The sequence below is a fragment of the Talpa europaea genome (assembly GCF_964194135.1).
Source record: "Talpa europaea genome assembly, chromosome: 1".
NCBI lineage: Eukaryota > Metazoa > Chordata > Mammalia > Eulipotyphla > Talpidae > Talpa > Talpa europaea.
The window spans coordinates 13,527,808-13,539,039 of NC_140073.1; the positions used below are offsets into that span (position 1 = coordinate 13,527,808).

The 11,232-nt window shown below is 55.4% G+C and overlaps 1 protein-coding gene across 1 annotated transcript; it reads right to left on the reverse strand.

The window, feature by feature from the left end:
* Window positions 1-1,270: 1,270 nt before the first annotated feature.
* Window positions 1,271-5,706, reverse strand: SLC35C1 (solute carrier family 35 member C1; the record flags this gene model as incomplete). Its single annotated transcript, XM_084242839.1, has 2 exons — window positions 1,271-1,827; window positions 5,172-5,706. 2 exons carry the CDS (start codon window positions 5,704-5,706, stop codon window positions 1,271-1,273), a joined length of 1,092 nt encoding a protein of 363 aa, XP_084098965.1.
* Between the last annotated feature and the right edge of the window lie 5,526 nt (window positions 5,707-11,232).

Sequence of the window (11,232 nt, forward strand, 5' to 3'; positions counted from 1 at the left end):
GCCCTTTACAGAACCCCGCTTCTCCAGAAGGCCTGCTCCTAAATCCTGTCCTGGCCCCGCCTCTTTTCCACTCACTCACTCACTCCACACACACACACACACACGCACACACAGGGTGTCTTACTCCAATTTTTAATAAAATCACAAAATTTAGGGGATCAGGCCCCACCCATTTCATTAGAACCTCCCGAGGTGGGGACTCAGTACTTTCTATAAGGGCTAACACCACCAGGAATGACCTCTGAGATGGCTGAACAGAATGTGCAACAGAAGGGAGGGGCTGTGAAAGTTGCCCTGAGGCTGCAGGGTGGAAGAGGATCCCCCATGCTTCTCCCCTTGCAAGGAGAGAGGCTCCCACCAGTGAGGACACCCACCCTGCAGGGAGGTGGGAGGTTCAGCATAGCTGAGCTGTGGACTTGCTCCCACAGCGCTGCCGGGGGATGGAACTTTGGGGGAGGCAGAACTGGGGGAATTGAGGAGCAGTGCCCTGGCTCTACTTCCAGGAGGCTGTTCCCTGCCCCAGGCAGCTGTGCCAGGTGCTCAGAGACCCGGAGACCGGAGGGGCAATGGTCCCTGGGGACAGAGGATTGAGACAAGTGACCAGTTTCAGGCTCTGGGGGAGAGTTTAGTGATCCTGCTTAACCTGGAAAACACTCATGGTTCCCGCGTGTTCAAAAGTTGGAAGTACAGGGTGAGACAGTAGGGAAAGGGTGCTTTCCCATGGTGTACCCCATCCCCAGGCTACTTCCCAGCAGTCCCTAGGGGTGTCAGGGCCAAGCAGGGGTATACTAGACCCTCTGCCCTCTTCCATGGGGCCTGCTGGTCTCAGGGAAGGCTGGTTTGGGGTGAGGGGTCAGAGCTACGCTGCCTGCCCCAGCACACAGAGAGGTGAGGTTTCCCAAGTCCCTCCAGAGGCCTGGGGTGGGATCACACTCCCATCTGCCCTGAGTATAAGACTTAATGGCTTTGCCAATACTGTCCCTTAGAGGCTGCGGCCCATCCCCAAACCCAGAGGTTTCATGGAGGTAGAAGGCCCTGGAAAGGGGGGAGACGGGGTGCTGCCTCCCTTCCTACTATCCGAGAGCCTGTGCTCATCCAGAGAAGCAACTGGCCACTCCCCTGGGGGACCCTCTACCTGAGGGGAGGACAGCACCCCAGAAATAGGAAAGAGGTAGAACCAGCTGAAAACACTGGCCCCCTTTCAACCACCGAATTCCCATCAGGTCTGTAAACAATATCCCTCGGGGCCACCCTCTCCTCCCTGAGGTGCTCACACCCCCAAGCTGCTCTTCTCCTCCTTGGGGCTGGGCTCCTCCTGAATCTTCTTCATCTCCCAGCCCCTGACCCAGGTATAGGCAAAGGAGCCGCCCAGCACCATCATGTTGCTCGTCCACCAGAGGAAGCTCTTGGTCTCCTCATAGTAGAGCACGGCCAGCACCGTCTGGGCGCAGGCCTTGGCCGTGCCGGACACGTTGTGGGTCAGGGGGCTGGTGAACTTGATCTGCAGTCCCGTGACGTAGCCGATGGCGAAGCCAAACAGGCCGCCCAGAGTCATCATGCCCCAGAAGTGGGCGCTGCCCAGCTGGGGGAAGTCGCGGAGGGCCTGGAGCTCCCCCAGCAGCAGCAGCAGGGGCAGGAAGAGCACGCAGGCGTTGACGTTGTTGTAGAAGGTCAGGCGCCAGATGCTGCCGTCCACCGCCGGAAGCACCTTCTTGGTGTAGATGGCGTTCAGCGAGACGCAGAGGCTGGCTAGTACGCCGAAGAGGGTGCCCACCCAAGACAGGGTGCCCTCTGCCCCTTCCTGGTCTACACCGAGCCAGAAGCCACCTGCGAGGGCAGAGTGGGAGGAGGAGTGTGAGGATGGGGAGGAAGGACAGTTCTGGCACCCGAGGTCATAGACTGTCTTGCTGCCTTGGGGCCCACACTCCCTGCCTGCCTGGTACAGACCCCCCCCCCCCCAAGTCTCTACCACATGCCAAGCACACACAAGGGCTGGGAAGTGGCCCGTGACTGGAGCACTTCTTCCCAGAGCTTTCACTCCAGTGGAGGAGAAAGACATTGAAATGATTCATTTCCCAATTATTTCTTTAATTACAACTGTAAAATAAATAAGGCCATAAAATAGTACCGGGAGCTGTGAGAAGCCATAATTGGTCACCTGCATTGGCCTGGGGCATCTAGAAAGCAGCATCTGTCTGAAGGGTGAGTACTCGGCATTAGGGTGACCCTAGACAAGTGACTGAAGGGCTGTACAGTGGGAATCCACTGCCCCCCAACACATCTTCACTCCTCAGCCTGCCCCCTGGGCCTCCTGGGCCATTGTCAGCCCCATCTCAGTCCCAGACCACCCAGCCGGCCCCCTCATCTCCCAGCTTTTCACGCAGGGACTCAGGGTCCTTGCTGTCTCCTCTGCAGGAACACCATCCTCTCTGCAGTCTTCAAGGTTAAGGCCCACCGCTCTGGCGGGGAGTTTTTCCTGATGCCCACACACCCAGGCCTCTTCCCCGCCTCTTCCTGCCTGAGCTCCCCCGCAAGATCCCTCCCTTGCCTGCACAATCTCTAGTGAGACTCCACCTCCCCAGAAGGCGGGCACTGAATCACGCACAGTCACTCTCCACAGGCATCGCCTGTGGTAAGATGATGTAGTAGGAAAAATTTTGGTGTCAGAGACTTTTGGGCTCCAGCTGGGTCCTGCCATTTCCGAGGCTGAGTGGTCTGTGGAAAGTTTACTTCCCTGTGCTCCCATTTCTGTGAGATGTAGAAATCTGGGTCACTTTCTTGACCCTCTCTCTAACCAATCTTCTCGTCACTTTGCAACCAGAGCAGTCTTCCTGAAGGGCAGATCTACGCAGGTCCCGTCCTGGGTTAAAGTCCCCGTGTGGCTCCCCACTGCCCTCGGGAAAACTTCCAGACTCACTGCACTTGGGCAGCCTCGGGTCTGGTGAGTCTCGCCCTGGCCCAGCTGTGCAGGAGCACATGCGCTTTCTTTTGCCCAGAACATCCTCTCCTCACTCTTTCCTCTACTTCCACACAGCGCCTCCTCCAGAAGGCCTGCTTAGATTGCCCCCTCCCTGCCCCATCAACCTGCATTGCCTTCCAGGTCCCCTTCACACAGGAACTCAGTACTAGCCTCAGGCTATCACCACGCCTTCTAGGAGTCTAGGGAACTTTTCCAAACTCAGACCCCCAAAGTCTGGCACAGGCTTGGTTGTTAATGTTTGTTGAACAGAGGGAGGAATGGATGGAGGCTGTTCTGGAGGTGCTTGGAGTACCAGCGGGGACAGGGAACCCACTAAGCACAGGCACTCCCTCATAGTATTTTTCTTCTTGGAGCTTTTTTGTCTGGGTACCCACAGACCTGAATGGGTACTCAAGGGGTACAGGGGAAGCTTAACCAGAGCACCCCTAGCTTCTTGCTGGTTACCTTTCAAGTTCGGAGGGGACAGCCACTCAAAGTTCCAGACCCCAGACCCCAAGGTTCCAGACTCCTGGACAGGAGATCTGAAAGGTACTATGTATGTCACTTGGGGGCAAGGGAGGAAGAGGAGACTGGAGTAGTGGCCTGAGACTCATCTTCCCCTCGGGAGGAAGGAGAGAAGGGGAAAGATTGAAGAGAGGAGGCCAGGACCTGGTCTCCAGGTCTAGCCAGTGTCATTGAGCACCAGACACCAGGTGCCACCTGTGCCACCAGCTGGCCATGCTGCACCTTCTCAAGCTATCTCACCATCGGCTACTCGGGTTATTTTTTGCACTTGGGCCCGGCATGCAAATTCTCCCACCAAGAGCCTCCCCCACCTCCCTGCTCTGGCAGGACTGAGGTGGAGATCTCTGGGACTACCTACCAGCTGCCCCAGAGGGGGAAGCAGCTAAGAGATCTGCCCCTTTGCCCAGGGCCCTCGCAGCTCCTCCCACTCTAAGCCCCACTGGCTCCTTATTCCCATCTTGGGCCCAGGCAGAGCAGCCCTAGATCCAGATGTGTCCAATAAAGGGAATGTTTTCTAGGACAGGTGGCATGGGTGGGTCCCTCCTCTGAGACACCAGCAAAGAGTATGTAGGTCAACCTAGATAAACTTCACAGCACCAGGAAGAACCTGAGCAAGTTCAAATAAAGATCACATTCCTGGATGGCAGAGGCCCACAAGGACTTGGAGGGAGGGGGATGCTGAGGCAGGCTTACCCAGCATGCTGCGCAATAAGACATTCTGCGCCAATGGAAATGTTCTGTAATCTGTGCTGTCAATACAGAGGCCACTAAGCACTTGAAATGTGACTACAGGATCACGTTACAACACCTGTAACTGAGGAACTGAATTTTAAAAATTTCATTCAATTTAAATGGGACTAGACACAATGTGGTCAGCGACTACCATACTGGATATGCAGCTCTAACCAGAGAGGTGTGGCTAGACGCGCAGGGGGCTGGCCAACCCCGTTTGCATCCTGCCTGGTTACTTCTTAGCTGTGTGGCACCTAGCAAGTAACTTAACTTCTGAGCCTCAGTTTCCTTGCTTGCATGGAGATGATCATGGTGATGCCGTTGCGAGGGGAGGGCATCACCTGGGGGATGCCCCCATTGCGGGGGATCCTCTGGGGAACAAAGGAGATGGTAGATATGAATAATTTCCACAGTGCTCCCATCAATAATGATTATTTTCTGAGGGTCAAATCAGGGAACACGGCTAAGGCTTCTGAAAGCATATCTCTTGCCACTGTCTCAGGCATTATTGTGAACCTGCAAAGTCAGAAGGTGATGGCGTGTTATTGAAAGGTGCATTGTCCTCTAGAAAGAGCACTGGATGGGGAGGCAAGACATCGGAGCAGCAGGAGCATAGTGGCCCAGCCTGTGAAGCCTGAGTGCTTCACAGGCCTGAGATCAGACCCCAAGCTGGATGATCTTGGACAAATGACTTAACTTCTCTGCGCCTTGGTTTTCCCTCTGTGAAATGTCAATTGTAACCCCACCTTGTAGGAGGCACCCTAGCTGGATCTTAACTTGCTGGGCAGACTCCAGCAAGTTATTTGCTCTCTCTGGGCCCCAGGTTCCTCCTCATCTGACTGTTGCAGCAAGGGAACCGGACCAGATAAAACCCAAAGAGACCTGAAGGGTTGCCCTTTAAGGTTTCGGGCCCTCATGCCCTCCCCAGTCCCCCTGGCCCTGGCTGGCCACTCACCGATGATGATGCTGCAGGAGAGCAAGGCATAGAAGGAGGTGGTCTGCTTGAGCAGCAGGTAGGAGAGCAGCACATTGAAGACAGTGGTGAGGGAGCGGCCCACGTTGTAGAAGGCCACACCCACGTACTTGAGGCAGAGGTTGTTGAAGGTGATCATGCTGATGAAGACCAGTGACAGGGGCAGGACGCTGCGGGCCACTCTGGGGTCCAGGCGCAGGGTGGGGAAGTCCACGGCGCCAGGGCAGCAGGTGGCCAGGGTGCTGAGGCCTTTGCACAGCAGCGCGGTGACCAGGCACTGGTAGAAGGTGACGAAGATGGGGGTGTCCAGCCGCAGGGAGGGGCTGTCCAGCAGGTACTTGTTAAGGAACACCATGGAGATGGAGGTGACCCAGTAGAGCGAGACCACCAGTGCAATCTGGAAGGCCCGCAGCAGGAAGGGCTTCTCCTCCTCTGCCTCCGCATCTCCCGAGGCCTCGGAGGCTCCCATCAGTGCCATGTGCAGGATCCTGGACCGCTTCAGGGGGGCCCTGTTCATGGCGGCAGGGGAGCTCGGTCACCGGGAGTAGGGGTGAGCGCACTGCTGCTTTCTGCAACCTGCACCCCTCGACTGTCACATGGCAGCTGCCTACAGGCTTCCCTCCCTCCTCTCGGGTGGGGCGCTCTGGGGTGAGCTCCGCAATGGGCTCTCACCCCGAGGGGGCTCTCGAGACCAGACACAGGAAAGGGGCGACGGCCAGGCTGCGGCCGGGCGAGCCGGCGGGAGGGGGCCGGGGCCGGCGGGGTCGCGGGCGGGCAGAAGGGCGGGGGAGGACGGCCCGGCGGGGGCAGGGTGCCGGCCAGGGCGCGGGAAGGGGCGGCGGGGAAGACGGGCGGAGGCGGAGGGAGGCCGGAAAGGGGGTGCAGCGCGGGGCAGAGGCGCTCGGAGCGGCGGACCCGGCGGGAGCCCCCGGACGTCCGCGCCGCAGCCCGGCGGGGCGGGCCCAGCCCGTTTCCTGACCCGCCCCAGCCGCGCCTTAAAGAGCCCGCGGCCCGCGTCGGCCTTAAAGCCGCCGCCGCGGGATCGGGGTCGGGGTCGGGGTCGGGGTCGGGGTCGCGTCCCCCCCAGCCGCCCCCGCCCCCGCCCCGGCCGGTCCCCGCCGCGCGGAGGGTGACGGACCCTCCCTCGCGCCTGCAGCCCCGCCCCCCCGCCCCCGCCCCCCTCGCCCCCCCGCCCCCCTCGCCCCCCCGCCCCCCCACCCCCACCCCCGCTCTGTCTCCTCCACGGCGCCACCCCCGGCTCGGCTCAGCCTCAGGCCCGTCCTTTCCTCCTCCCGCACCCCCTTTCCAGGCCGAGCCGCGCCCCCAGAGCCGCGGCTCCTCTCCAAGCCCCTCAGAGCCGGGAGCCCCGGCCTGCCCGGCGCGGCCCCCCGCCCCGGCGCCCCTCCAGGGCCCCCCGCCCCCCCCGCCCGGGCTCGGCGCGTCCTCCCCCCGCGCTGCAGCCCCGGACGCGCTGGGGGCGCCCCTCGCGGGTTCCCTCCCGCCCGCTCCCCGCGACGGCGGCTGGTCCGAGCTCCCGAGCCTCAGCGCAGCACCCCCGCCAGGAGACACCCCCATGCCGGGCCCGGCGGCCGGCCGCGGCCCCCAGCCCCGCGCGGCGAGGCCGCCCCGCGCTCACCTCCGCTCCCGGCCCGCGGCGTCTGCGGCTCCCGGCGCCGCCCGCAGGGCCCGGCCCCTCCCCGCCCGGGCGTGGGCGCCGCGGCCGCCCAGCGGGCTCCCCACTAGGGCCGCGGACGGCCCGGGCCACAGCCGGACCTTGGCCCTGCACCCTCCCAGGCTGGAGCCCCACTTTGGCCGGGGCCACTCAGCCCCGCCCCGCCCCGCGCCCCCCGGATTCTCAGCTTAGTTACCGCCGCAGGCACGTCCGGGGGCCCCGCGGCATCTCCCGCCACGGCGCGGCCGGGCCGCGAGCGCTCGCAGAAGAGCGCGCCGGGGGCGCCGGGGGACTCCAGCGGAGAGGGGAGGGTCCCCCACCCTCCCTCCATCCCCCGGGCGGGCCGTGAAGTCACGCCCCAGCCGGCCCGACGCTGCGGGAGGGAGGCCGACTTCCCCGGGCTGCGCGGGGTGGGCAGGGGCTGCGACTCTCCGCCTCTCTGTACTGTGAAGTGGGGGCGGTAGGACATCAGGGGGCTCGACCGCCCTCGGAACCCTGACTGTCTGGGCTGGAAGTAGGGACTGCCACGTATTTATAATATTCAAACACCATTTATTTATTTATTTATTTATTTATTAAAAGATTTATTTATTTATACAAGCACTGGGTACAGTCAGAAGCGCGGGAGGGTGAGAGAATTCACCAGAGCCAGAGCGGGGAGCAGAGCAGGCAGAAGGACCGAAGGACACTGCTGAGGGGAGCAGCGGGCGGCAGGAGAGGTCTGCGCGCCATGTGGGACCCTCCTCAGGTGGCCGGGGAGCAGCCGGGGATCGAACCTGCGCCACAGAGGCCGCGGGCAGCTTTGCAACCCAGCGCTCAACCGCTGCGCCACCAGGGAGGCCCTCAAACACCATTTAAATAGTACCTTTTTTTTTAAATTGACAAGATGGTATGTCTGAGCTTTACTTTTAAACACTCAGAGGACTCCCCCCAGAAGAGAAAGAGAGTTGACAGAGTCAACAAGATAGGCAACATATTGCGAACTGTCGAAGCTGAGCATAGGTACAGGGGATTCTCCTTACTTGTGTGGATGTTTGAAAAATTACATAATAAAAAGGTAAAACCCTTGGAGTACATTTCAAGTTTCACTTCTTAACTGCATAGACCCTTGCCTGAGTGTAACCCAGCCCTTGGTGGGCTACTGGAACTGGACACCTTTCCAGCTCTGTCCAGCTCCCAGGGCAGGTGAGAACTCTCTCACAGAGCTCTGCCCCAGGCCCTAGTCTCCTCCACCAGGACTTCTGCCCTTGCTCTGCCCCACCTGCGTTCCCTCTTCCTCCAGAGAGGGACTTCCTGCTTCCTGGTTGTGGCCCTGTCTCCGGGTGGAGGAGGGCACCTGGTCACCTAGTCCCCACTGGGGTCAATTACCTCTTTGGGGAAGGAAAGCCCTAAAAGGACTGAACTGGTCATCTGCACCCTACTTGCAGAGTCCTCTTCTGGGGCCAAATCTTGAAGGTTGTGAGTTTCGGAATCACTTGTCTCCTAGACCTGATACTTCACCATGACAAATAATTTAATGACAAACAGGACAAGCTTGTCTCTGAGTGTCCCTGTTCCTGGAAGGGCCCTTTTCCTTGACACATTAACTGGAATTAATTTATCAGATAAATTTGCTGCCACCTTGAGCCTCTAGGGAGGAGACATGTGCTCCCTCAGAGGCAGCAGGTGCTGGAGTGTGGACTCCCCACGGGAGACCAAAGTGTGTCCCAGGCTCCAGTGCCCACCTCATGTCAAACCTGAAATTCCACTATCAGCACATTAGCGATACTCCTTTGTCTTAAGGTTGAAAAGGGCCAGTCGGACAAGTGTCCCAGATTCCAATTCTTTTCTGTTTCTTATGAGGGAAAAGGAGGTGGGATTTTTTTTAGGGTCAAAGGCCTTAGGAGTGGTATACTTTGCACAAACTGTCTGCTTTTGAATTTTCCACAAGGAATATTAATTGTTTAAACCATGTACAAAGGTTTAGGTTTTGTCAAGAGGAATTATCCTGTGTGAACTTGGTTTGGGGTGGAACATGAGGTTATTAATGTGACAGGTGGAAATTGTACTAAGCGAGGGAGTAGGTTCCTTTATGGGTGTACTTTCTTGCCTTGGCTGGAAGCTACTGATGATGTCAGAGGAAGGCAATTTCTACCAGATAAGTGAGCAGAACCAGCCTCCCAGGTATAAGGGTCAGTGGGTTTGTACCAACAGGGGCTGAGAGCTCTCAGGAATACACAGACGTCAACTATACCCCCACTCCTCTGCCCCCCACCCAGCCAAGTTCAATAAGGACTCAAATTTATTCTGTGTGGTGGACAGTACTAATTGTCTACCAGAACTCCCTCTCCTGTTCATCCAAAATAATGGAGTGGTAGCTTGTCACTTGCCTCCCTGTCTGTCCATCCATCCATCCATCCATCCATCCATCCATCCATGCACCCACCTATCCTGTCTTTATCCATAGGTAGAATAAATACCCATCTTACCTGCCACAGTAGATTCTCAGCATCCCTATTTGTGGAATGAACATAAGTCAGAGCACCATAGGTGCCTGCGAATTAAAGTCGATTTAAGACTTTTATTGGCCTTATGTCCTGAAAAACTGATAAAGCTCCTCATTCATCCTATAGGTAGTTCAAAATATAAATGAATACTAAAAATTAATATTAGACTGTAAAATAAACATAAGCAGAGCAAAAAAGTTCTGATTTTTTTCTCCTGAAGATTGGGATGTTATTTTGAAAATAATATATTATTTCCAGAAAAAAAAAAGTCTTTCATTTGTTGGTACTTGGAGCATATCCCTCGTTATCTACCCCAGGAGTTGGCAAACTTTTTCTGTAAAGAAGCAGACAGTAAATACTTACAAGTGGACAGAATATTTTCACTTCTCTCACCACTATTCCACTGCCGGGGACCAGCCTCCAGCAAAACGTCGTGCCAGGGGTTCCTGAAAGGATGAGACGGCCTAGGCGAAAACGAAAGGGCTGAAACTTAAGGGCTGAGGGGAAGGGGAATGAGGTAGAATGAGGAGACACTGACACTTGGTGAGGTGCTAGTATCTTCTGCCGAGAGACTCAGCAGGTCTTTTTTTATTCATTATTAGTAATAATAATAAGGAAATACATTATCATGTGTAAAGCATAAACAATTAGTATATTATGTTTCCCATAGACTACTGGCCCCTACAGGTCTCAGCTAGACAGCAGCTCTCAAGGTTAACAGATAATAAACCAAACCTAACATTAAAGCTACTTATTTTTTTATTTAGACAATTATTAAAAACAGTGAATAACTGCCAGTGCATCCCTATCAGCTAAAGCCTAAGCATCAAAGGACTATTCTATTCACATGACCTTCAGCCGGAGACCAGCTGCAGTTCAGCTATCAGAACTTTTTCTACCTAGAAATTCCTTAACTCAAATAGCTTCATATTAAAAACTTTCCCAAGAAACTTCAAGAGAAAACAAAATAGAAGGACCTACTATGATTATTGTATTGTAATGCTTGTCAGGCATGTTCAATAACTTGTCTCCCATTGTCAAGTGAGCCAAACAGCCCAACAACTAATTTCTAAACAAACAATTTTTCGTGCTATTTACTTACAGTATGCTGATACATATAATTTATTGCCTAATATACTTTCTGATAAATTTTTCTCTATGTCCATGAACAAAAAGCAAAGGGATGTCAGATCTTCAGCCCCACGGTGTGAGGCCCTTTCTCTTAGCTGCTTGTCAGTATCCTATCTGGCTGGGGCAACAAGACCTCCTGCAGCATCTCCCCCTTTTTTGTTTTTGACCATTATTTTTATGGCGATGAAGATCGAATATATGGATGTTGGAATGCAGTCTCAGATGAAAATTTTACCGGGTTCCAGTGTGAAAGAAAATCAGTCCCTCCAGGTATTGTCCATTGTAGAAAGCAAAAGTCCTCCATTTCTGGAAAAACAGCTCATCAGTCCAAGCAAAAAAAAAAAAATTCGGAGGCATTAGCCAAAACAAGACAGTAAATATGTCAAAATCTCAGAAAAAAAAAATCTTAAAATGGTTCAATTTATGTAAAACACAAATTCTCCCAACCTTGATCCCAAACTTTAACAGCATAGCAAAAGTTTGTAAACTAAATTTACTTTTAAACCATATTACCTATTTTTGCATACAATCACAGGGCAGAATAACTAAACAGCAATTTCAGCTGGCTTTGTTGGAACACTCCATATACGATCAGAGCAAACTGTTGGCATCCGGTCCATGTAGGCTTCAGGAACAAAGTTGGTCTCATCAGACTCCACCTGGGCTTTCCTCTCCATGAGAGTACCAGGGACTTTTCGTTGGCTGGGTTGTCCAGTCCTGCCAATGGAGGCAAGCTTCCTCACCTTCTCTGGAG